Source organism: Gymnogyps californianus, chromosome 2 (assembly GCF_018139145.2).
Source record: "Gymnogyps californianus isolate 813 chromosome 2, ASM1813914v2, whole genome shotgun sequence".
Taxonomy (NCBI): Eukaryota; Metazoa; Chordata; class Aves; order Accipitriformes; family Cathartidae; genus Gymnogyps; species Gymnogyps californianus.
In genome coordinates this window covers 129006943-129034852 of record NC_059472.1, presented here as the reverse complement: position 1 = coordinate 129034852, position 27910 = coordinate 129006943, and the positions used below count along the sequence as shown (strand labels likewise).

Sequence of the window (27910 nt, the reverse complement as noted above, 5' to 3'; positions counted from 1 at the left end):
GCTGCGTGGTGCTTAGTTGCTGGCTGGTGTTAAACCACGACAGAGGCCCAGCATTAGCTGCTTATCTGAGGTAGCTTAAAATCCCTGGTAGGGCTGAAATATTAATTTTTCCTAACATAATTTTTACTAATTTTCTGAGCACTTGAATGATATCCCTGTTTTTGCAGAGCAAGGAGGAGGTTTATGGCCTGGCTAATGAGGCCTTCACACCTAAATCCCAGCAGCCATGTCTCCTTGCTGTAAGTAGGATACACTGCTTTGGCTGGAACTTGAGGTGTGCCTGCAAGTCCCCCAGTATTGATACCAGCAACTCCCAGCGCCAAGGTCTATAAAATGCCATAGGTGCACATTACCTTAATGACAGTGCCAAGGAGACAGATGACAAGTTCTTCAAACACTTCAAAAAAGTGCCAGCTTTTTTTTTTTTATACTTCTAATGTGCTGATTTCATTAGAGAGGGACTTGTCTCCAGACACTGTGGAGCTCTAGCTTGGATGAGTGCCTGAGGGTATGTTGACACTGCAGTCACCACTGCAGCTGCAAGGTGATGCAGAGGTATGCAAACCCGCTGTAGCTACCATAAGGAGAGCCCAAGGGCCTCTCTGCCCAACAATTTTGTTCTCAGGTAGGCTTGCAGGTTATGCTAAGTTTCATGCTGCAACAGCTACAGGTAGTCACTGCACAAAATTCATGCCCAGGAGTAGTGATTGCTTTCTGGAAGCAAGAGCCACAAAAACTTACGCTGCTGTGCAGACTGGAGGTGTAAGAAGGCTTATATGAGTCTTCCACTATCCTCTGGTGGTAGCTTTATCAACACTAAGTACTAGAGGAAATGTCCCATCAGCTATGTGCAAAGATGTTCTAAGCTGCCAACATTCATGTGTCCATGGTTATTTACACAACCCTAGATGGGTTGCTAATCCATTTCTTCAGCTCCAAAATACAGCAATTCAAATCCTGTCTTCAAAAGCATCCCTTCTCTGCATCCAGTTTAGAATTTGACCCAAGGCATTACACAACTAATTGCTAGTTGGATTTCTCAGACATCCTGTAGCTGACAAAAAGTAAAAAAATTTTGGATTAAACTACTCTATGCAACATTTTCAGTAGTGTGCTTCCTTATCTCCTCTATCACCCCCTTGAAAATATTGATAAAACCAAAAATTTCTTAGAGTATTGACTCAAGCAAGCAAATTGTCATTCTATTAATTTCTCTTACTTATTTCTGCACTATTTCAGGCAGCCTAGAGATTCCTGGAAAGAACAGACACTGAAATAATTCTCATTTATATTAGTGTGTGCCATAATTAGCTGGAAGGGTCTGCTTTACTGAGGGCCTCTTTAAACCTTGTCCATCTGGTTTCAATCAAATCATCAAAAGAAACAGCAAATATCTCCTTCAGAATAGCTGTTTCTTACTCATTACAATATTCAATTTTAAGTAAATAAATTGGCAGAAGTCACATTGCCTGTATGTCATAAAGTCGATCAGCTCTGATACCTGGTCTGACCTCAGAACATCACTAAGTAGGGGAGTGCCAAGCACTCTTTTCTCTACTAAGCACAGCCATCAAGCTCTTTAAATAGCATAAAGAGAACTGCAATGGGGATTTTGATTACAACATATAAAGGAATGACGCAGTCTGGGCAGAAGTCACTCACATTTCTTAATGGGACTTTTACTATAGCTTACAGTGTGTGCTAGTTTCTTAGGTACGGAGTGGCAGGCGTGAAGATGCATTGCTGCTTGTTTTAAGTGTACTTGGGATTTTGCATGTGTGCTTAAAAACAAATCTAGCCAGACCAAGTATACATCTGATGCCTCATCAAAATGGATATATGCTATACTGCCATAACATCTGAAGGCAAGCATACATGACATACACCCAAATGCTCACAGGGCAGACAGTCTACAGAATTCACTGCAGCCTAAAGGTGAAACATAATTATTAAAAAGTTGGTAATTACTGCAAACTAAACCTGTTAGCAAGCTGAGCATACCAAGAGGCGGCAGGAACACATACTCAACACCTTAAGCTATCTCATGAGGTGCTGAGACAGTAACAAACCTTACTTCTTATTCCTTATACCTGGCCATATTGTTGTGGCTGCTGATGGTTTCACCTGCGGTCCCATAGTTAAATTACCTGCTGGGTTTTGGACATCTCTGCAATACCTTTCCTGAGCCACTTGTTGGTCCCAAGTTCCAACCCTTTCATGCATGCCGATATCCTCTCTGAAGAGGACAAGTGCTGCTGGCCTGAACTTCTGGGTTTCCCAACCACATGAACTGAGCAGGCCCCTGTAAGAAAAGTTTTCACAGGAACCAACAAATGATGGAGGTCACCCGTAACAGGTACAGCAAAATTTCAAATATTCTTTATTTATCTGAAAGCCATGATAAGAAAGACTCTAAACACTATCTTCTCCTGGTATGTCTCAGTAAATTACACTCAGTACCTGTTCCACAGCATCTTCTCTCTGCTGAGGCCCAGGCATTTTCTTCCTCTTGAGTCTGTTCAATACCTTTAATTCCATGTTCTGGCCTTGAAGAAAAATTTCCAGTTGGCTAAAGTCAAATGGGTCAGCATTCCCCAAACTTACGACATCTGTAGTTTTTTGCTCCTTTTAATAAAATTGGGACATTTCGGAGATAACTTGTTTCTGTCTCATTTCTGAAACTGTTTTGTCTTTCACACAGTTTCATCTGCCTAACACCCCACTTAGATGCAACTCCATAGTGTGAAACATAGTATCAAGCAGGTAAGCTATATAAACAAAGGAGTACAGACTGCAGTCTCCTTGGTTTTATATGGAAATTGTGCACTCTCTTTTCTCGAAAAACCCTAATTAATAACAACCTAAGAATTTTTATTATATCATGGTATTAGTCTGTTTTATAGCTATAAGAAATGCAGTGTTAATTCTTTTTTGAACTTTTTAAAAGCCCAGGGAAATCCAAACTGATGTTATCAATTACATTACTGCCTCCTCACAGTTTCAAATTCTTTGCTTCCCATTTTCAAGGTGTCTTGACTTATTGAAATGAATTGTGCATGTTATTGTGGTTATTCAAGAACTTTTCTAAAAATCCAACTTAAGCTGATTTCCAACAGCTGACACAAAATGCTGACATCATTCAAATACTCTCATTAAAGGAGAAACAGCATGAAAATCACCTTTTATTAATTTTCAAATATAAACCAAGAATGTCTGCATTTGCTTATCCAATGCAAATGATCTCCCCTGTGGTCAGTCCCAGCATTATCTCTTACAGATATTTTACATCATCACAATGGATTGTGTTTAATCACTGCAACATATTAAAGTCAATTTCTGAGAGTTAAAAAGAAGAATGAAACAAAATCTGTCACAAGATCCAATGTTGCTCCACACTCCTTGCAGAATACCCCAGAGAACATAGCCACTCTGCTGTCTCAGCAGCCTTACACTCATTCATGAGTTCTATCCATTCTATGGATTTTATCTTTTTGCACTTCTTAGCCCTCCTGTGGGTACTACCTTTATTGACTCAAGCATTCATAGTGCCACATGGCTATTCCCACACACATAGCAAGCAGTGATACCTCTAGTCAGACTGTGGTACCCTTGCTTATGTCAGATATGATCTTTCTGCACGAGTGTGCAGAGACATTCCTCTGCCTAACAGTAACCCATGGCCTCGTGCCAGACCGGGGCTGAAGTGCAAAAGCTTGGCTTATTAGTTCTTGCAACAAACCTAACTGTAGGTCAGGATCCCCTGCCTGCCCAGTCCTCCTCTTCCTTGGGTCATCCAAGTGCCTTCCATGAGTTAACTAACACTTAATGTCAATGGAATAATAGACAATAAAGCAATCAATACCCAAATCAGAGCCAGAATTTTCCCTTTTACATATGTAACAACAAAGAACTCCCAGGGCATTTAAGAACAGACGTAAATATAAAGTAACCTGCTTAGTAGTATACTGAACAGTAGTTGCTGTAGACCATGATAGAAGCATAAAGAACTACTTCACTTTTAAAGTCTGAGCTCTAAGTCAGATTGTCAGATGCAACAACAGATGAAAACACAGTAGATACAACCTCAGGTAGGCCAATTATCTGCTTTAAATGTTATCTCTGCATCACAGTCAGTGCGAGTTGGGCACTAAGTTTCTATACAGTAAGTACATTATATGAAGAACCTTTGTTGCACAATTAGCCAGCCACAGCATGAATGCTGGTGGTTGTTTTGTGATGCCAGCCAAACTGAACATTAAGCTCCAGCCTAAGACTTTGTTGTTGTTGTTGTTCTGATGAGGCGGTTTTCTGGTTTTGTTTTGGTTTTTTTTTCTTTTGTTGTTGTTGTGGTTTTTTAAATGCTTCTGATTATAAATATTTACGCTCTATTAATCCTGGAAATCTCACTAATAAATCCAGTCCTGTTTTCAGCCTACAGGGATGATAGTGCCTTTGCAAAGAGCAAAGCTTCAAACAAAAATCTAACATTCTTTTTTTCCTGCAAGAACCGTAAGTCCCAGTTAACAAAAACAAATGCAACAGACAGAAACTCAGCCCTTGAGTAAGTCTGCATTTTTAATACACTACTTCTACCTGCAGCAGAAGCTGAAAAAGCAACCTGTAAAATTATGAAGCAACTATCAACCCAATGGGCTTCAATGCATAACGAGGCCAATCAGCACTTTTTCACAACAAGATGCTTTGTTTTGGTCCTTACAGGACAGTCTCCAACAAGCAGCATGCTGGCGGTCGGTTAAAAACAAAGCTACTATAATTGCAGACTGCCAAAGACTTCTATGTTTCAGTCAGCATAAAACCCTCAGCTTACTCCCTTCGTCCAGAACATCCAAGATTTTAATTCACAAATCTTGATGGGTATGACTCTGAGTAAAAGAAAAAGTATATAATTTTATCATCAGTGTTTCTGTACAATCTGCTAGAAGGCCTGATATACATTCATATGTGTCTTTTTCATTTTACAATTACTTAATTTCAGCATGCAAAGATTCCTCTAGTAGCAGTTCTAAAATCCCACTTTGTTCCAATGCTTATGTAAAATAGAGTTGTACCAGTTCCACTTCTGGAAACCAATTTAGTTTTGCTTAACGCATTGCCTTGCACCACCATTATCTTCATCTTCTACTACAGGTTAGAACGAGTCAGCCAGGGAAATTCCTGGAAGCAAAAAAAACCCAGAATAAAAAAAACATATCAGAATGGACAAACAGTACGAGGAACAGGATACAAATATGTATTAACTACCAGATGGAATCCACAGGAAATAAAGACTGCTCAAAAACGTTTCATCTCATTTTGTCAGGAATGAAAAGGAACAACCATAAATTCTGGAAACAGTCATTAAAGACACTATGCATTAATAATAGCCAACAGAAAAAAAAAACAAACCCCAAACCAAAAGACAAGAAAAGCAGACGGCACAGTGTAAAAGCACCCACTCCTATCTTCCAAATCAAAAGACAATCTTTCTGCCTTGCAACTACCTCTGCCTTCCCTGCAGTTTAAGTGATACTTCCTGAGGATTTCAGAGGCTTGTCCACATGAAACTTGCAGAAAAAAAGGAAAACATACACATACCTGTTTCTTTCTCTCAGACTGTGGATCAATCATTACATTTATAAGAGCAGGTGTTTGCTTGTCAGTCATGCTTGCTTTCAGAGCACTCTGCAATTCTTCTGGCGTTTTAACAAAGTATCCTTTACCTCCAAAGGCAGACATAATTTCCTCATAGTGTGAATTTGGCAGGAGAGAAACAGGAGGTACACTATAATGAAATGGAAAACCTCTGATTAATGGGAGGGAAGAATTGCCAGACTGACCAATTTAATTACTACAGCACTGACTTTAAAGTGTAAGATGATTATTGTGCTGGCCTGATTAATTCTTCTGGGTTGGAAGAACTATGTTTCCTATACCACTTAAGCTATGTTTATAGAGTAGCATACTCATTTTCATCTTCTGGAGACATTCTTGAGCAAAGCTTTAGCCTAGTTCTCTTCGTACAGAGATCTCAGCTCCAGAAGCAGAAGCCCAGTGTAAACTCAGAACACAAGTCTCAGGTAATTTTGGAGATAATCATGATTTTGGAGGTTAGCCCACTATGAACTCTGTACTGTGTGGCCTGAACTGCTGCAGGAACCTGAGACAACTAATAGAGAGTCATCTCTCTGCTGCACTGTTGTGTAAACAGTAGTCTGGAACTAGGTTGGTTGCTTGCTTTTGGTAACTGGTTCTTACTTATACGAACTTAGCCTAGGACTAAGTTCACTTTATGAAAAATCTCAATCTGGATCACAAAGCATTAAAAGTGAAGAGAATGACCATTTTGGTCACTTCTTCCTTAATTAACAGGACATACTTTGAAGATGCTCACCATGTAGCAGGATCTCCAAACTTTAACATTTCCTTCCAGGTATCTGCATCCAAACCAGTGTAAATCCCATTGTTGTTTACTATGATAATCAGGATTGGCAAGTTGTACCTACAAAAAGACGCATTTGGAAGAATTCTGAAATACTCGCACCTTTCTGTAAGATGTTAAAAGTGTTACTTTTCCTTAAAAGGAAAATAAATTAAAAAAAAAAATCACTTCCACCTGAAACATGATCTACTCATCACTGGTAACACATTATGTCACAACAGCATAAAAAAGACCATGTATATTTTTTGGCTTATTTTCACGTGCTGAGGAGTACCCCATCTAACAGCAGCATCCTTGGCCTTCTAGTTAAATTGATGCTGGCAATATATGAAGAGGGTGTTCTTGAGCAAAAAACAGTTACCTGCAAATAGTCTCCACCTCCATCCCAGAAAATCCGAAAGCACTATCTCCTTCTATGCAGATGACTTGCTTTTCAGGTGTTCGGTCTTTAGCTACCATTGCAGCTGCTATAGCAAAACCCAGTCCGACTCCCATTGTTCCAAAAGTACCCGCATCAAGCCTAAAGGGGAGAATACAGAATTACTATCCCTTTATTTCTACTCAAACTGTTAAGTTAATCCATGCCGACTTACCTTCACTTTTAATAATTTGCCGTGTACTATTCAAATACTGTTTCATAAACAATTGCTATAAAGAGATACCAGGTGTATAGATTATTATATTCGGTCAAACATTTGATAAGACTGCAAATGTTTTAAGTGATATAAACATACTGGAACTCTAATTAAAATCAAGAACTCTTATATACTAGTTGTACTACAATAAAGAACTATTCTTGTATGCTTTTAGCTTGCATAGTAACAATATTTCAAAAACATTCAATTACTGTAGAGATAGGCAGACTACAAGAAATCTTTCTATACTTAATTCCTTGAAAATATAACTAGAAGTCTGAAAGCCATTGGTTAAATACTGCTGTTCAAATTTTAATCTTCTGTTCAACTTTTGAAATCTAACTGAAGGCTGTAATTAAGTTAGATCATTTCAGTCAGAAGCACATAATGGATACAAAAGTACATAAAGAACTAGATTATTCTAGCGTTAACTTTTCAAATTTGCTTTCAGATATGTGCAATGCAACCTGAAAAGACAACCATTAACGTTACTGTGCCCTTATTTTAAATAAGGGGGAAAAAAATAAAAAATCTTCCCCCTACTTTACTGGAAGTATGTTTTTGTTGGTTGGTTGGTTTTCTGTTCACAAAGAAGTATTTGGGTTCATTTAGGACTTTAGGGCTACTTTCAAAAGAAGGCACAAGCTTCACAGCCAGATCAGAAGTTTCACCTACCAGACAGAACTCAGTTTTCCCCCCCATTCAAGAAACAGCACTCAATTCCTACTTACATTAAAACTAGACTACACATAATGATTAGAGTGACTTACCAACACTCCCAAATTTGAGTGCCTGCATTTTAGGCATGCAGGTTTACATGAAAGTGTGCCCAATATATAATCCAATTTTCAAAATGAGCTGATTCTTCTTAAGTTTTCCCTGTTTTCAAGTGTGCTTCAAAGAAAAACTCTTTGTACGAATTCTTTTCAGCATGAGAATCCCAACGATTATTTTTATTTTAAATCAATATTTACCACAGACTCTGAGCACAGAAATAAACATCTAGGTCAGGGAATTCAACATGATGCTCCTCACTCACTTCCCACAAAAGAGTGAGAAACTATCACCATTCTGTTGCAGAGCACACAGACAAGTCACAGAGAATTGTTAAACTCTATGACAGGACATCAGTATATGAGTGGAAAACTTCCCTTAACCCCTCTCCCAACATACTAAACTTCTATTTTTTATTTAGAACCTTTAAAAAGGATTACAAAAATTCTGGACCATCATACTTCTCGGCTAAATGAAAACATTTACACATAGATCTAGCCTGTTGAGTCAGCACAACAAAAAAATACCACACCTTTGACGGGGATAGTAATTTGGAAGCATAGTTCGTCCAATGTCCATGGTGTTTGCTCCCTCACTTACTAAGATGCAGTCCTTGGGTATCAGTTCTCTGATGTGATGAAAGACTGTGTAATAATTCATAGGCAGGGATTTCTGTAATGCTAAACCCTTAAAAATAAGAGATATTAGTAACTCCTACGGATAGAATTTATAATAAGGTGCAGAACTGACACAGGTAATAACGACGGAAATAAAACTGCACTCTGCTAGGTAAGGCTGAAGTATTTGGTCTTCCATGCACTACATCAAGGTCACTCCTTCTGTACCTGTCCTGGTGACACAACGTATTTATGAGAGGCTCACTCAGCTCAGCCACCCTTGGACGGCCTATCATTAACAGGAAGCTATTAAAACTCAGTTTAACCTGAGAGGCATGTGAAATTTTTCTGCACATAGGTTTGACTATTGATAACCTTAAGTAAGCTGTCATCTGTGTGCTGGGAGGTAGTTCAGAAGAGTGATCTGCTAGAATGAATTTATTTTAGATCCCAATCTTGAAAAGATGCATCTGAACTTGCAGAATATGAGTTGCATGAAGTTTGGCATATGCCAAGCATCTGTGGTCTTTTGGCCTTACCAGCTACTTGCTTTTAACTTAGATTATACTTCCACCAGCATTGCTAAACAGCTAAACAGCACAATTACAGAAGAAAACTAAGAACGCTTACGCTTCACATAAGCTAGCTTCCCCTTGGAGTACCTGGAGGACCTGTGCATTGCTTAGAAGTCACCGCCCATAATACAGCAGCTCTGGCTGTGGTCTTCTACTACTGGCTTTAAGAACCCAATCCCAAAGTTCAATGACTTCCACACAGTTTGAATTTATACAAAACCTAGAATACTTAACGTACGGTTAAGTATTAAGACTTAACTTACAGTTCATAAGCCTGACAGGAGTAAGCCTGTACCAGAATGGTATAAATTTTCAAAGTCTGGGTGACATGACTGTCAGAAGTAATTGAGGAGCTTGGATATAGACCCGTGACAAAACTGACTATGCATCGGTACCTGTTAAGGCGAGAAACCTCCTCTTTTCTTTAATATAACACTACCTTTGATCTTTCCTCATTGGTCATTATTTTCTCTCTTAGCTTCTTCCACCACTCTGAATTAGAAGGGTATTTCAATGGTCTTTTGCTGAATTCTTCTAAGAGCTGGAACAACATTGAAATGTTGCAGAGATTTCTTTCAACACATTTACAAAAACACCACGAGCATCAAGAATAATGTTATCAAGAAAGATCCCAGCACAATCACAGTAACACTAATCAGAATCTTTAACATTTAATTTAGGAATAGACTGGATGCACAGCATGAATACGTTGCCTGACAAATGGTTTTCCTTGAACAGGTGTTTTTTTTGTTGTTTTTTTTTTTTTTCTTTTTTTAACTGGTAACTTACTTTACATAAATCAGAGGAAATTAAGGTCAAAATAGGAGGACACCTGACATTACGTTACCTGCTTAGTCACGGCGTTTATGTCACCTAATAAAATTGCAGCTGGCCTTACATTATTCCCCAGCTCTTCTGCACAAATATCAATCTATATTTCAAAAAGAAAGACCACCATTAACTCAAGGATATTAAAGAGAATTTTTTTTCAGTTCAAGTGAGGAACATTGTCTAACAATGTCTTCATACCTTGTTTTGGCTGTACAGATAATTTCCTCTGCCTTTCATTGAATGACATCAGGAAATCCTTTATTCAAAGTAAAATCCTATGGTACATACCCATTTTAATAAAAGTTCATATATATACTGTTAAAATTGACTGCTTGCTTCTTTCAAGCTCTTGCAGACAGTATAGAACTTTATTAGAACATTAAAGAGAAGAAGGTGGTGATCTGAGTGATAATTATATGAGAACTAAAAATCTAGGCTTAGGTATACCCTTAGAGTCTATACAAAGCAGTGATTTCCTTACTGACAAAAGTTTGTCTATGCTACTTGGCAGTAAAAATTTGGCTAGTACGAAGAACCTGAAAAGTAAATTGCAACCACTGAAGAAACTTCCCCACTTTCTTTATCAGTGATGTATAAGACCTCTAAAGTTACATGGACTACTAGCTTATGACCAGGTCACACAGACTATGAACTGAATTAGTATAACTAATACTAACCCTTGACAGTGAAAAAAATTATTTTAAGTGAGATGAAAAAATATTTTTCTTTACATTCTTTAGAAAAAGGAAATGTAAAAGATGTATTATTTCACAAGTCAAAAGGAATTCTAGCTTAAAAATTTATGTTATTTCTCTGGAAAAGATGCAGTTTGGAACCTGAGATTATGTTCCAGATCACTGAAGGCAGGCCATTCAGCACACTGAATCAACTACTACTTTTTGATCACAGACTCTAAGGGAGGAGATTTTAAGGACATAAACAATTGAACAACTTGTCTTTCTAGGAGCTGGTAAATTGCCAAATACATTAATTAGTTAAATAGCCTTTCTTCCTCTTTTCTTATTAACATTTCTGAGTGACTGAGCTCTCATAATGACTGACTGGATCTGAAAGTAATTCTATTTCAAAAAAATCCAGCTGAGAGAGTAGTCAAACAGTATGAAAGGTTTCACAATTTCAAGACAATTTGCTTTCAATCACGGAAATTCCAGTGCTCCAAAGATCACAAAAGTATCATGACTTTAATCCTGGATTAGTTGACTACATAGAAGTGTCTGCCCTCCTCATTACAGCAGCACCAAGTTCTTGATAGCTGGAACAACGCTGTAACGATTTTTAGAAAAAAATAAGGAAGTAAAAAAAATAATTAAAGAAATCAGAAGTATTTCTGGAGAACTACCATAACTATATGCACTGTACTGGACTGTCCACAGGGCAGTATTTGCCACATGAAGTACACTACCAAAATAATTTACAATAATTGCTCTAGGCAATGCTGGAACACAGAGGACCTCCTTCACGTAATAATAATTTTCCTGCTTACCTGAATAACCTTTACATCTTGTCGAAACCTTGGTGGAAGACCAAAATGCAAAATCCAATTCAACCTTGCACCAAGCAAGATGATTACATCAGCATCCTGTAATGCCCTAATAAAGGGAAATAAGAGAATCAGATAAGGAGAAATTATTATTAAATTTAATAGTGTGTTCAAAATTAGAAGTAATTCTAACCACCACAGCAAACCCCAGAATATACATATAATCTTTCCTTCCTCTAAGTTGCTTGCTTAGCCCCAAAACCCTGTGTGCTCTTACACAGCCAATCATGAAGCCATTCTTGAGTTCAGGAACTCAAGAAGAAAATTAATTACTGTTTTCCTAATACACTGTGTTTGGGAAAGGAATCGTTACACTAGGAGACTAAAAAGATGCTATAATGATGCTGAGGTTAAAGCAAAAGACTCACTAATGTGACACTGGCAACAGCGGGTGCCAAAATTAAGATTGTTGTGCACCTCTCAGTTTAGACTCCTGTTAATTTACCTTTCAGCTGGGTAGACAATATTTGGTATATTCTTTTATTCTCCATTTTTCTTAACAGCGTGCTTAACAGTGATAAAGCTAAGATGCTCAACAACGGACAGTATTTTAATCTCACAGTATATAAATGCTCCATCTGCAAGCTGACTCTGTGCATATTCATACCTAGTAGGGTTCTTCTAGTCCATTCACATTAATTTTGCCAAAAGCCAAAAAAAGCTCTTATAAATGACTTTAAACATAGTTCTTCAGTGTAGTTTGGAATACCTTATTTATCTTTTTAAATAAAGTGCAACTTAGTGACGGTGTATTGCAAACACCATGCAGAGACAGCACATAGCAAAACTTCAACTGCACTGTGTGCATCTTAAGCTTCTCTTTATGGTGTTAAAATAAAAAGCTATTAGTTTGTCTAGTGCAGTAAGTTAAATGTTTAACATAAACTGTTTGCCAGTTTCATTTTATGTTATGAAATACATACTAACAGCATTGATACATCTACTTGCCATAGGTTTCATAGTTACAGAGTATTAGCTCTCAGATAAAGTATCTTCCTGGCCAGCATTCTAAGCATTGTCAAAAGTGATCCACCTAAATCTGTCGTCTCTTTCCAAGCAAGATCTTCAGTGCTCTAAAATGAGGTGCAAAATGTGGTTGAAAAATTTTTGTTGTATGCATTTTGTCTTCCCTGGCATCTGTAGACCACCACAATTCCTACTTGTTTCTCAGATGTTAGGATTAGAAGCCTTGCTTTATATTTACGTTGATCTTGCTGCAGCTACACAATTTGGATGGTTATCAGGAACTACTCCTTTTGCCATTGGTGTAGGCAAAAAAGGCAGTCCACAAAGGTCCACCAACTTTCTGATGTTGTTTTCAGCATGTGAATAAGCAGCACCTGAATGAAATGAAAGAGACTGCTTAATACTACAGAAACCTACCGTATTCGCTTGAACTTCACTTAACTTGATTACATTAGTGGCAGAAAGAGCACTATTTCCCATTATGAAAGCTGCTTGTTATTTTTCTTTCTGGATAACTCAAAACATAACATGCCAAACTACAGGTATTTGGGTTCAAATTTCCCATATTTTTGACAAAAGCTTTTTTTTTTTAAGACTTCAGCTGAACTATTTAGCTATTTCTGTGAAGCAGGGCAGGGAAAAATCGAGATTTTGTTTATCTAAAATGACAATTTTGAGTGGGTGAAGTTTCGTATTATGGGGCAGAGACTTCCGCAACAGCAACAGGAGAGGACCTTTGTGTTGTGTCACGTCATTTTTTGCTTGCCCCCTGCATGCTGTTGTACCACATGCTCTACAACAATCTGCCCAAACAGGTCTACCATAAGCCTTTAATGAAAAAAGGGAAGCTCAAAGACCTTGTAAAGATATGTGTTTGTGCATACACTTACTGTGATGCTACATTTGGTACCTGGCTGCCAAATTAAGGTTGCCCAGGCAATCTAGAATAACTGACTGGTCCTTGTGCAATGGCTTAAGTCCATGAGTCTTAAATTCTGAAGAATAAACTTCTGTATTTCTTCCAAAAATTCTGCTAACAACAATATACAGCAGGAAGTCCGGATACATTTGTTAAGTAGATACTCAATTGTTGACATCAACAAAACACATATCTATGTATTTTCGAGTTTTCTACCTTTCACTTTCAAAGAACACTCTTTTGTTCATGTGTATCAAGCCAGAGAGAGGAAAAAAACCCTCTCCTGATCTACCTTCTGTCTACTATTTCATTACCTAATCAATGCTAAGATCCATCTCATCTCAATCATTTCACTCCCTGATTAAACATAGAACCTCTCTCCAAGATTGTTGATCTTGGAGAATGATTGTTCCCACATCTGCAGGAAAACAGCCTGGGTGAAACAAGTTGGTTATTTCAATTCTGTTCCTAGCAGACCTGTATCTCCAACAGAAACACCAGTGCAGTGACTAACATTCCACAAGGAGGGACAAAATAAGCGAACCAGCAGAGAGAATAATTATCCTCTATCTTTAGGGACACCTCTATTTCAGGAATGAAATATGCTGGCAGAGTACAATGGAAAGTCTGTAAAACAGCAATAAGAGCAACACCTGCTGTGTTGCTTCATGTCTCCACACAGGTAGGCTGGCACTTTCAGTAAGTCCAAATGGAAAAATGACCTTTGGTTATTCTGATTCTTGCTATATATGCCAGAGCATCAGACAGAGAATATCACTTCTGTATTCCAACAGAATTTGTTTGGAATTTTGGAAGTGATCCCTTGCTATTGGCTCTAGGCTTAAGACAACGGTTATCCGATTTTTTTTCTACTTGTATTTTATCAATTGACTTTTCTCTTAAACTAGATGAAAAAGACAACAGTTACAACAGAATAAAAATATTCTAAAAACAGAGCAGTTTTTAACATCAAATTGCAAAGAGGTTTGTGTTTTTCGGTTTGTTTTTTTGTTTGTTTGTTTAATATGAGAGTGAAAAGGAGATGGCTAACACTTATGGGGAAAAGAAATCACTTTGGTTGCTGTTCTTGTCCCAAACTCATACAGTTCAAAGCTACATCAAAGCACACTACCTTTGCCAATGATTAGCAGAGGCTGCTTGGAATGAGCAATGATAGATGCTGCTTTGGATACAGCAGAGTGTTCAGCTGTGCTGATGGCAGGTGGCAGGCAGCACTCCACGTGCCTGAAAGTCAAGCAAAACAAAAGAGGCTCTTCAAAAAAATTCAAAACAAGAAATGTTGAAAGATAAAACCTATTGTTCAGCATAAAACCACAGTTGCTACACACCGTGTTACTCACGGCATTTATCAGAACAGGATGTATTTTTTTAAAAACAGGCTTTGAAGTTTTTCTTGCATGTTTCTTTAATCTTACAGGTAGTGTTGTTCCAGAGATTTACAAAGTGATGTGATTGTATTACCATCATATTAATTCATTCCTTTTTGCACATTTCATGACAAACTATAAGCTACATCACATTATGACGGAACATTACTTTTAGAGGCTGGATTTTTAGTATCATTTCAACCTTGTGGCAAATTATTTAATCTATTGCTTTTGTTTATCTTTTTCTTGTTCTAAGAAAAGAAAATATAAAAGTAAGTTAAAACTAAAATTTCTTTTATTCAGTGACTTGAAAAACAATGAATATAATCTTTACGCACTTGACAGAGCTCTTATTCACCTGAAGATTCACAAAATCCCCAGGTATGTCAATATAGCAGGAACCTGGACGACCATATATGCTGGTTCTTACAGCCTAGAAAACAGATAATCACTGTTTTAACCACTGTTTGAAAGGATTCTAAAAATCTTTATGTGTAAAAAACAACAAAACCCTTCTGTAGGCAGAGAAGGAACATGCTGTTTCATATTGCTGAACCACTACAGGGAAAGTTCCCATGGATTGATTTATACCAATAAATTCAAGTTTTGATAGCTATTTACATTTTCACCTATATGCCAGCTGAAGCCTTTTAGTAGATGCACAGTATTAGACCGTAAATTCTTTGTTTAATTTCCAATAAGACAACTGCATTATCAGCTGTTGTGTTTGGAAATACTAAATTATTTCATGCTGAATTCTACTTAAAGTAGCACAAACAGAGAATAACCAAGACAACCCATGCCTCCATTTTCTGTTAGTTTTTATTCCAGTTCTTCTATTACAGGTAGATTCTCTGCTGAATTTGCACTTCTGGAAACAGTATCATTGTATGCAGAATTTAGGCTGACATGGCTGAAGTGTTGCTACAGTGCTAGCAAGAGACTTTTGTAACCCTTTCTGAAGCATTGAGATAAGGATGTGTTTTCTCTCACTCTCTCAAAAAAACCACCAAACCAACAACCAAATTCAAAACCCAAACGCAACCATCTCCACCGCCCCCCCTCCAAATCTCCTTCACATCATGAGAGTGCTGAAAGAGCTAACGTTTGTAGTATTACATTTCTAGTTATTGCACCTGTCCCTAAAAGCATTTCTTTCATAAAAATTTTCCAGCTCTGACTGAAGCTAACAAAAAATGCTGCAGGGATCAGTAAGCACCAGATTGGACCAGAATCTACTTCTAATATGTGCCATAGCATTGTTCATAGGAAAAACCTCCCTGGTTGTTAATTTACTCCATCAACCATCACCTAGCATCTGCAGGATCAAACTATTTACAGTAACAACTATTCAAAAAATAAACCCTCAAAACTTATACAGGAGGAGACAGTTACTTGATGTTCTGTTGCTAATCTAGTATTTTTTCATACCTTTTCAATAACAGCAGGAATAACTTCTAGACTGCTTGGGCGGACAGACAGTTTGTTGTACAGCCTACCAGCTTCAACCTGAATAAATGCATATAACCATTATACTGATTTATCAAAGTGATTTGCTCATTTCCGTCTCATTTCAACATGAATAAAATGGAAGAAATGCCAAATGGAAAGCAATAAGCTGAAAACTCCCACACAGAAAAATGCAGCTCCTCAGCTGGTGGAAACTGTCAAAAGCCATACTCATTCCCCTGAGTGCTTAAGGTTTGTTTTTTTTTTTCCCCAGAAAGTGGTGCTTCTTCTCTTGGAAAGTTTATTTTGCTTTCTTCCATCTCAGAACAGACAGACAAAGGCAATTTATACCAGCTGAGAACGTAAAACAGAGCATGAATTCTAACATGAGTATGGACAAAGACATTCCAGATAATCTGCTGTATTTACACAATGTCAATTTTAAACCAGTAGATGGAGCAAATCAACAGCAGTATAAGATCTGTTAGGAAATGTTAATGTTTGGGATTGCTATTCCTACTAATGAAGAAACAACATTAATTATTTAACTGAAACCTATCTGTAAAAAGTTGTATGTCTGTGTACCTGTGGGAATTCTTGGAAAGCTCCCATGGTTTCTTGATTTCTGTCAGAAGAGCCTCCAATAACAATCAAAGGCCTAGAAAAGTATATTAAAAAAAACAAAACACATCCTTAAGCATACATACATTTTTTGCAACTGCAATCACATCTGTAAACTCTCCTTACTTGACTCTCCGGTCAAATCCTACTGCTCTTGGGATGTTATGCACCTTCAGCATCCACAGATCACAACAGGAATAGAAAGTAACCAGCACAATACAGGAGTGGATTCTAAATATCAGCATGTCAGCTGGTAGACTTCCTAGCAGCTTTTGGGTCACTAGTTTTAGGACAGTCTAGCCATATTAAGTGATCTGGATCTAGCATAAAAATTCTAAAACCAAGTCATACTGCTAGCAATTTTCATTTAAATTTGATAACATGGGTGACAAGGTGGTTTGAGAGGAATGACAACAGCTAATCTAAAAAGCTAAAAAGAAGTGATTGATCTAAAAAGTATTAAGATGTCTGTTTGTAAGAGGTATTGTAACATGCACAAACACTAGAACTAAGAAACACAGCAGGAAACAATCTTTTCAGAAAGATTAGATTTTCTTTGTATACAATTTGGAACACAGCAGAAGTTAGCTGACTATCCAACAGCACTTCTCCCTGCATTCAGTTTTTAGTAAAAAACCCCAAAGACCAAAGAGATGAATAAAAAATTAACATGCCTATAAGCAGTCCTGTTCTTAAATTAGTTCATGACTATGGGTTACACATTCCACAGGAGCACATTTTTATTATCATTTCCACAAAACACAATTAATTATTTTCCTACAGTGAATGAAAAGTGGTCTTTTATTCAGTTTGTATTCAGTTTTATTTCAGTTCAGGTCAAACTCCTTAAAATGCTAAATGCTGAGTCAATAAAAGAAAGCTGTCTTATTAATCTGCTTATTCATCCACACTAAATTGAAATATTGGGTCAACAGCTTTCTAGGTGTTTTCTCCTAATTTCTCTTCAGATACAGCCTTTCCTTTGACTGCATTTATCTATACAATGTATTAAGCTGAAACATTTACAGTGTGCTCAATGTATAATCCTAAATTTAATCACCCATAAGATCTGGGGATGTGTGTAGCTAGATCCAAGCTTCATAACCAGGCCATTTCTCTGCCACAAATCAAAAATCACGTTAACAATGCCAGATGTCATGTCATGGAATGGCATGACACCTGGGAGATACCGATGAGGGCTAACCTTGCCCTACAAATTGGTCTCCTCAAGCCACTTCCTTGCAGGGGATGGTATAGAGCAGGAGACTTAACACCTTGTTGCCACAGAAAGGGGAAGACCTCTCTAACTTCTGTTCCCAGCTGCATAATCCACTCCCTCCCTCGCCTAGGTGCTTGATGCTTGCCTGACTGCAGAGTGAGCCGATTTAGATCACTTATCTAACATGACATTACTTATTTTTGCTGGGTTGGCTTTTTGCCAGAATAATGAACTGAATGTGATTGTTGGGGCAGACAAGTGCCAGAGCTGTCAAGAGGGCAAGCAGCAGGAGTACATGGCCAGGAGAAAGGTGTGGAGATGATATGGGCCTACGTCCCTTTTTGCGGCAGGCTGTATTAGATCAGTGTAACCAAACCCCTCAATGTGTATTGTATTTTCATCTCCTTTGTTTTGCTTGGGCTACTCCTGCTCTTCCCTTGCAACACTCCTTCTCTGTAGTGCCTGCCCAAGTACTCATGCTGCTGTCTACTGAAACAGACTAGAAAGCTGATTAGTTAACTCAACAGAAAAATCCCTAGTCTTCCTCTCCAAAGCATAGCACCCTTTCTTATAATGGTAATGCCAGCCAAAAGTAAATGTGAAAGCATGTCTGGGATTCTCAAACACTCAATGGAGGTGCCTACTAATGAAGGAGCCAAGGAAAATTAGTTTCATTAGGCTAAATTCAGCATTTACAAATGCTTACTTCTGTCCTTTTGGCACACGGTGGGCAAAAGGCAAGCCTGATGTGACCAATGAAAAAAAATCATTGGGCAAACACTGTGGTTTGGTCAGTGAAAATGAATCTTCTTACTGTATTGTCAAGTCTTCTGCCAAACTAGATAAGTCACTCCCTTCACCTTTTCCCAGGAGTACAGGTTTATGCAAGATCAAGTCAGGTAAACAGACCTTATCTCAGACACAAATAAGTTTGTGAGAAAACAGAAATGTCTCCTGCAAATCCATAAGCAAGTGCCATGAATGTTTCTTTCTTATAACCAAATCCATGACTGTTCAAAAGCAAGGTTTTCATATGATCTTTTTTTTAATCTAAGGTCACTTCAATCAATAACTCATTTTTTAAAAAAGAATTTTAACTCTACAGGTCTTTTTTTCAAAGTGTCAGAGACTTGATTTGTTAGCGTTCCCATTATCGAGCTTTCCTTGTCCATCAGCCACTGCTAATCTAATGCTCCAGATCATGTGCGCTTGGTATTACCAGAGCTTCTACCCAAAATATCTCATACAGCTTTCTGAACAGCATTCAGTGGCAGACCAGCTAAAGTTGCCATGTCTCAGTGAAGACTTGCGGGAGTAAATGCTATCACTCTGTACATCATTTAATTCAATACTTAATTACTGCTCTAAATGTCCACGTGGGGAGCAAATACGGATTTTAACAATGCAGTTGTCAATTTGTTCACATATGAAATACAATAATTCAAAGGCAACGCGGATTTAAATTTAGAAAAAACCTCTAAGACTCTCCACAATCAATAAAGCATTACAGGTTGAATATCGACTTCACTTTCAAATGTATCCATACAATCAGGTATACTGATAGATTTTCCAATATATGCATAATGGGGTAGGACAAAAAGGAGAATTTTATCCGTAAGAATACAAAAAATGGAACTAAATTACTTTTAGGGTTGATAAATGAAGAATCCCCTTCTCATTACCCACAAGAAAAAGAAGTCCTACACTAAATACTGTGGAGCTCAACATCTGCAACAAATAACAGCAAACAATTATTAGAATTGTAAAGGGAAAACGTAGTTAAATTACCAGCAGTTCATGGTTGCATTCGCCATTCCACCAAGGGCATGTAAAAAACCGGGACCAGACACTACAAGACATACTCCTGGTCTAGAGAAAAAAAGGAAAAAAAAAAAAAAAAAGAAAAAAAAAGGAGGAAAAAAAAAAGGAGATAGAGAGAAAAGGAAAGTGAGCACAGTGAACACTGAATAAATCACCAACAAAAATTAGTACGATGCTGAAATATAAAATACTAAAGTTTTACTCATGTCATCAAAATACATGAACGGCAAGGATTTGTATGAAGGACTAAAGATAGACATGGGAATCAGAAATCATTTAGCAGTATCAACTCAATTGAAAAGGCAAGTGAACAGTTGTTGTGTGCCACCCACATAGAGGTCTGCAACATACGCAGGCTTATCGTAACACAGCTCCTTACTTCTTTTATCACATTTACTCCATCATCTAGCATTTACATGAAATTTGGTAAGCCACTTATGTTTGCAGTTTTCTCAACTTCACTTTAGCACTAGATATCAATGAAGAAAGCTCACAATGGAAGAAGTGCATCTGATTCAAAACATTTTATTACAGTTTAATTCAGGCAGAGGCACTTGTTATTCCAGGTGATGAGATAAAAATGATCATTCTTAACTACTGAGCATTCCTTAGTAGCTTTACAGACTCTTTACATATCCCCCCCCCAAAAAAATCAGCTTACTTCCAGAGGATTATTCAAAGGAAGAAAAACTACAAAACTGTGTAACACAGGTGTCACGCTTGCAGACAGAATAAGGAATGATCACATGCATCATCAGGTCTACATTTGTGAGCAAGCAGACACTAGATGTTTACTTTAGAAAAGGATCCATGGGATACCCAAGAAGCACACCTCAAGTCACAGGCCACAGAATGCTTCCCAACAACATTAAGAGCAAAATGCAGTAAAAGATGAAAAGCTAGTACTTCATGTCAGGAGAAGCATGAGGGAGACTGGAAAGCACATGATCAGTCTCTGTATTGATAAGGTATTTGTTGAACAATACACCCAGATGATGAGATTGAGGTATAGCAGGTCCACCAAGTTGCAACAAACAATGGTGGCATGATTTCTGCCCCTCATACTAATGGTGTTAAGCTACTATTCAGATTAAAGGGGAAAAAAATAAAGCAAGTTGTAACATGGACAATATTATATGAGCTTAAGGACCTCCTTGCTCCTGCCCTGAATCATAGCAACAGAAATATTGATAACTGTTATTTACAGTTATTTAAAAATTCATGTTCCATTTTAACTGCCCTACATCTGCACACACTAAAAACACCCAGCTCCAAAGCAGAAAAATGTTCCTAGCTTCTAACTGTTGAGTCTAACACAGTTAATACTATAAATTATATTATTATAAATATTAATAAATATGGAATGTACCTGCCAGTCAAATATCCAACAGCAGATGCAGCATAACAGGCCTATTGAAAATATTGGAGTTAATTATTATATATACATTTCATGGTATCTTGTACATAACTTTCAACAAAAATACTGAAAATAAGCAGGAACAGATTTCTCCCTGATCATCAGAGCTTAAATGTAAGTAAAAGCACCCCTTCATCCTCCCCATTATAAGGTGTGTTCATGAAGGTTTATGTGAAAAATCTCAAGACTCCTCTCCACATTTCAGGCTCCTGTTGTTCCAGGATATTACATTAGGAGTATCTGGGATTCAAAAAAGAAAAAACAACCACATAAAAGAAAAGCCCTAAAAGCAGGGAAGCAAAATGAATAGAACAACATAAGAAACTTCTGTCTTCCACTGCCTTTTGGACTAACACTGAAGAGGGATTTGCAAGAGAAAGGCAACAAACAGACATCCAGCCATCACTGGAATGACTCATTGTATTTCAGAAATTAAGCAAAAGGTTGAAATCACACGCTGGAGAGATTCATTAGAAGATTAGCGATTGTCTTTTACAAGCTGAGCTGCTGAAGTACTTCTCACTCCATTTCTGGTACCGCATAGCTTTAGCTGCTTTGATATTTTAAAGAAAAATTGTGTTTTGAATAATTTTTACAAAAGTGACACCTATAGCATGTGTTAGCATAGCTTATCAGCACTATTATTACAGAGTATGTTTTTATGCTATTCCTGTAGTAATATTAAACACTCAGATACGAATTTCACCTGGTAACAAGACAATATGTGATCAAGTAGAAACAGAAGCTTACCGGTGACCCAGGAACTCCAAAGGATTCACACGTGAAATTGTCAACTCCCTCATATTCTCATGCTTTTGTCTTGAATTCAGCAAGTTCTAACACTTAATTGAAAAAACTAATTTTGCATTTTTTTTTTAAATTATTTTTTTAAAGTAAGCTCCTGGCCTTATAGCCTGCCTCTTCCATTTTTAAACAGAGAGTTGAGATTTTGTTTTTTAGTTTTATTTGAGTACTACTGTGGTAAGATGAATAAGTAACACAAAAGCTGCTTCTAAAAGTTTACAAAGCTACTAAATATTTTCCTCAAACCTATGAATAATTCTAGGTAACACAGCATGCTAGCAATCTCAGCTTAAATGAGTGAAAACACAGACTTATAAGCTTTTACACAGAAGGAGAAACTGTCTTTGATATCCTCATGCTCCTACAGATACAGACCAACTGTCTGAGCAAAAGTGTGGAGCTTAGTAGAGGAATAATAAGAAACCCTCATTTTCTTTGCCGCATTGGGATAGGGAATTGCTGAAAAAAAAGTACATTGGCAAGAAGAATCTCTAATTTTTATACACCTCTGACATGGAGAAGAAAAACGTCACTAATGTTCAAGAATCAGATAACAATTTGATGACATATCTGTGTGCAAAAGTTTAGAAATATTTGGAGTAGGTATTACTAAAAATCTTATTAATGGAGCTCGAAGCATGGTGTTGAGTTTCCATGGCAATCATGTTTTAGTACTGAGTGGTAAAATAAAGCAGCACATAGAATTTGGGTTCATGTACAGTCACTGCCACTAAAACTTTTACTGCTTCATTCTGCAAGGAAGCAATGTGACTAAAGCTATCTGTATTTAGAGGAGAGGACATTGTAAATAATTTTGAAGGTATACTTAAAAATTTTTTTTGTGTGAACAGGAAGAGCGAAAACCCATTTTACTGATGAACCTTGCACCCTCACCGCTAAAATGTGAGTAACGGCACTCGTTACCTGTTAAGGTCACAACACAGTTGATCAGCTGAAACCAGATCCTTACATTCCTCAGACAGGCAAGAAGGGCGTAGGCATATAAAATGCCATTGCCCACCAAAACTACAATCAACATTAGGAAGAAATGTAGGAAGTCTAGATGTGGGCACTGAACTGAAAGCTTGCAACCACCCATGAGCGCTGCGTTTGAACTGTAGCCAAAGCAGAGGCCTGGTCCTCCCATACACGTAGAAGCACACTAAGCAGGGTTTAATTAGTCTGTTTTCAACTCAAACACAAGCAAACTAATACAACGTAGTGAGTAAACAATGGTTAAGCATTTTTGTACCCAGTGGCCCAGTTAAAACAGTACTGCCATGCCTCGGAGCAGGTCTGAGGCCCTTATGTTAACTGTACCTAATGCTCAATGTTCCAGGACTAGCCTGTAGGGCTTGTGATCAGCTTATGAGAACTTGCTTCATGAACCTGAACTCGGTACACGGTGTCTTTTGCTACCACATACAACTTAAGTGCAGGCCTTGGAGATAAGGACACAGGTTGAAAGCAGTGCTCCCAGAATAATGAACAATTTGCTAATGGCCAGTTACTGGTCACTGAAAAAGTGCAACTTTGAGATCTGGGAAGACACTGTTTTTGCTTTACGTAAAGCAGCAATGGCTACACAAGGGGAAAAACCAAAACAGAACGAAAAAACCCAACAGATGTGCAACAGGATAAGGCACCTGTCTTGGCCTGTGAAAGCACCATCCAGCACCGCACAGTCCATAGTCCAGGCACGGAGGTCAAGGGGTAAGATCTGTTTGGAGACCAAAACGTCTTACAAGAAGAGACCTTGAATCTAAGGAGTGGAGAAAAAATATGCCCACTTTGGCTCCAGCTGCCCTTACTGAAGGGTTCTCGAGCCTGATTCCCTTGACAGCTAGCACCACCAGCGCTAACTACGCTGCACCAGCTCCAGCATATTGTATACTCACGACTAACTTAGGATATGATTATCAAGAAGAGATTGCTTCGAATATGTAGTGATAATTATTATTAAAGATTAAGAACTCAACATTAGCAGTGTGTGTTGTTAATGAATAACAATCTAGAAAAGGGTTTTTTTGAACTTTAAAACCGACCTGGGTTATCAGTCTTCTAAATAATCACAGCGATCTCTAATTACCCAGGGACAGATACACAAAACACACGCCCCTATTGAGTTGCAACACAACTATTCAGTGTTCAAGGGGCATACGGGACACAGGTTAAACTGCTTCTAGCAAACTTATGCCATATTACAGGCCACAGGAGATTAGCTAACGGATACTGGTAGTACTACTTAGCCTTTAACTTCATGCTTTAATCTGGTCTTTCTAGTCAAACAGTTTATTCTGCAGTTTTATGGGCTTTTGCTACATCTGGCCAAGAAATGAGGCAGAAATTCAACCCCTGGAAAAAAACCCTTTGTTTTCCATATATCTCAGATCCTATACAGCTGCCTTCATCAATAAAGGAAGCGGCCGTATACACATCCTCCACAGCCAGACCACACAACTAATAAACTTAATATTTACACATGTCATAGTTCTAATTGTCTAAGTGTATCTTGAATATACTGTGTATAACCTTTTACCGTCTCCTCTGCCAAGCAATTACTCTATGTCTTCACTGAGGACAAAGAACAAAACAAAACCCACTACAAGATATATCTTTGTTCATCCTTTTCCACTCCCCAGAGAAAAGAAACCCTGATATTTTGATGTTAAAACAAGTCTTCATGTTATTGTTATTCCCCCAAGCAAAAGTATCTCACCACTTATACAGCAGAATGTTGCTTGTCTTCTTCACTCTAATAGAAAAGAGTCTAGTAAAGAGTGATAAATAGGACAGCATCTCATTTGGAAGCGCAAAGCAATCTTCTCTGTTAATTACAGACACACGAGGAAATTAATTTTAATCAGGTTAATAACCAAGGCTAAAACTAGAATACTTGCTAAACGGCCTACAGGAATATAAAGACTGTGTTGAATTCCCAGTCCTTCAAAGGAATCAAATACACCTTTTAAACATGTTTGTATGTTTGCCTCTCTCACATGTTACAGATTTTCCACAGAGACATGCATTCCTCTATAAATTCTCACATTCCAATATAAGGATGCAAGGATTAGACAGCAAAAAAATACAGCTCGTGACCACCTGATTTAGGAGAACTACTATTATAATACTTTGTTGATGGCTGGGACAATCCACGAAGGCTAGGAACTACATGGCAGAAAACAGAAAAAGAACACTGCTGCAAAACACAGGCACCTGAACACTGTGCAGGTCCAGAATATTAGGAGTTCCTTGTAAAAGTGGAAAAATTCTAATTAAGTGTTCATAGAGAGACAGGACCCACAAACAAGTTAAAACACAAGAAAAATCTCATGATAAGATAATAATCAAGCAATTTATTTATTTGTTGGCATCAGTTATAGAAAATTGACAAATGTAGCAGAGCAACTCTGAGTATGGAAAGCTGATGGTCCATTTGCTAGCAGTCCAATAGCTAGCAGCTAGCTAGCCAGCTTGTGTAGCTATCCTTGAAAATGAGGTAGAAACCTGAGGTTATTATATTCAACCTCAGCCCACCTAAGAAACTCCTGAATGCTTAAAGAGTTACTACTGGGGAAAACCAAACAAATCCAGAACTAGTGTCATAACATCAAAATGCTAATGAGCTTGAATCTAATTTCTGATACCTAGATAACGAAGTTGAAATATATACAATTAAGAGAGTCTAAGTGTATGCTTGTGCTTGATTTTGAGCATTCAGAAGCATTATAACTTTCTATGGTTTGCTGTTCGGTGAGCTTTTAAAACACAGTTAAGGAAAAAAAGTTATCACAATTATTGAAAACAGTCAGGACAAGTTTATCAGCAGGAAAACCTTCCTCTCTGGGCACTGCAAGAACAGAACAGAGACAAGGAAAAAAATCTAGCTTTTTAGGCCTGTAGGAAATAACTGCTAAGTAAAATATCCTTCTAAGCAAAAAGGAAAGAAGTAGCTAAGAAAGTCCTAAAAAAGCAATTAAAATACTACCAATTAGAGAGAGAGAATAATAATATTGTCCTAATTTGGAAGGGAAGACATCAGCAAAAGAAAATGACAGTAGAAGAATTTAAGGGAAAAGTATATTGGAAAGTCTATAGAAAGCTACAGAAAAACAAAAAACCTGGATGAGCCTCCCAAAAAGCAGCAGACAAAATCTGACAATGTATTACTTGAAGGAGACAAAATTGATCATTTTTTCTTTCTGTATCAGAATGCTCTGTTCAAATTCTGTTTCTCCCTATTTTCATCCTATCTTCTCTCCCTTATTGGAGAAAGACATCTAAAAATGAAAAAAGCTACAATTCCGTTATTAGAAAAGGAGGGGGCACTTAAAAATGGAAGTGGGGAAAGAAGGGCAAAAAGAAGCATCCAACCCAATGCACCAATGCTCTCCCTTATTCCAGAATGACAGTAACTGCGTCTCTACAGGTTCTTTAAAGGAACACTCAGAAACCACATCCTTTCTAGTAAGAAAACGTAAATTGGATTTCATTCCATTGTCAAACAGTTAAAAGAAATGATTGGTCCTACTATAGATATATACTTACAGCTTGTTCATTTCTCATTCCTACATATTTTATTCCAACTGCTTGGGCTGCAATTGCGATTTCAGTGACTGGAATACCAACAATGCCAAACATGTATTCAATATTCTAAAAAGAAAAATGTTAAAAGAAATCAGAATTGTTTCCAAAAGATAGCTTTAATAAGCACATGCCAAAGAGTCATACTAACTACACAGGCAGTCTAAAAATAATTTGTAACAACATATATATTCACATAGAAGTTCACAGGCCACTGTGGAAACATATACAATGCCAGCTGGCATTTACAGCTCAGTCCTCTGTAGTTGTGAAAGCACTGGATTTTGGAGGCCTACAAGCAGAGGAACAATGGTTCAGCCCAGCTCCTTGGTCAACATGTTTAGCGCTTTTTACTGACTACTTCTTACTTGGGACGCCTCTGCTACATCACTTTGCTGTTTCTCAGTATGTCAACTTCACCTGCTCTGAAAATTCTTTGTAGTGTTTCATGTTTCTATGCTTTCACAGAAAATTAACACCAAAAAGGCCCCAAGAAACAACTGGGATAGCACCGTGCCCAAAGAAACTTACAAATAAAAGACTATGCTTATTTTTATTACAACTGAACTACCTTTTCGCCTGTCACACGCCGAACACAAAGTCTCCTGTTAAGACCAGTGTCAGTTCAGCACCATCTCAAGTTTAGAGACAACACAGAGTTTTGATACATGTAAAGGAGGAGCAGGAGGCGCATAAAGTTGCCACAGGAATAGCCGCGGCAAGGGCGGTCGGCGTTGCTTGATGGTAACGGAGGTATCGGGCGAGCTCGGGAAGGGGCAAGCTCGTAAGAAGGAAGGAATAAGTGAAGGGCTGGGGAAAGCCGCACAGGGGTCACCACCTCACGCCTGCCCACGGCGGCACAGGGACCTGGCGGGGCCGGGCCGCTGCCGGGCGGGGCCCGCTCACTGGGCTGCCGCGGCGGGACCTCCCTCCTTCCCACAGAGCGACAGGGCAAGCCCTTCTCGCCCGCTTTGCCCGCCCCCGGCAGAACAGCAGCAGCACCCAGGGTGAGTCCGGCCGCGCACACTCGCTTCTCTCCAGCCCCGCGGGCACCAGTGGCCTGACCCGGCCCGGCCCGGCCCGGCCCAGCCGCCCCCCGCGCCGCGGGGCTGGCGGGAACTGTCCCTGCCCGCTCGCCGTAGGGAAGGTGCTTTGCGGTCCCCCCGCCCCCGTGCTCTTACTTGAGCCTTGAGGGACTCAACGATGAGCTGGGCCCCGCTGACAGCCTCCCCCTCCGCACCGCTCCCGGAGGCCATTCCGGCTCCGCGCAGCCCCGGCCCCCGCACAGGC

The 27910-nt window shown here is 38.4% G+C and overlaps 1 protein-coding gene across 1 annotated transcript; it reads right to left on the bottom strand.

Moving 5' to 3' along the window:
- Positions 1–3169: 3169 nt before the first annotated feature.
- HACL1 (2-hydroxyacyl-CoA lyase 1) lies at positions 3170–27876 on the bottom strand. The gene is made up of 17 exons (XM_050892626.1): positions 27802–27876; positions 26585–26689; positions 21185–21225; positions 19783–19863; positions 16740–16812; positions 16137–16214; positions 15044–15138; positions 14450–14562; positions 12637–12772; positions 11376–11481; positions 9888–9971; positions 9480–9581; positions 8381–8535; positions 6801–6959; positions 6392–6499; positions 5596–5782; positions 3170–5175 (listed from the first exon to the last, which is right to left on the bottom strand). Exons 1-17 carry the CDS (start codon positions 27874–27876, stop codon positions 5143–5145), a joined length of 1731 nt encoding a protein of 576 aa, XP_050748583.1. The 3' UTR covers positions 3170–5142.
- Positions 27877–27910: the final 34 nt, after the last annotated feature.

Coding starts and splice junctions, on each gene's coding strand:
- HACL1 (XM_050892626.1), bottom strand. CDS start 27,876: ATGGCCTCCGGGAGCGGTGCGGAGGGGGAGGCTGTCAGCGGGGCCCAG. Junction 16,215..16,739: donor CTTTCCAAGAATTCCCACAG/GTACACAGACAT, acceptor GCATTTATTCAG/GTTGAAGCTGGTAGGCTGTA. Junction 15,139..16,136: donor TTCCTGCTGTTATTGAAAAG/GTATGAAAAAAT, acceptor TCTGTTTTCTAG/GCTGTAAGAACCAGCATATA.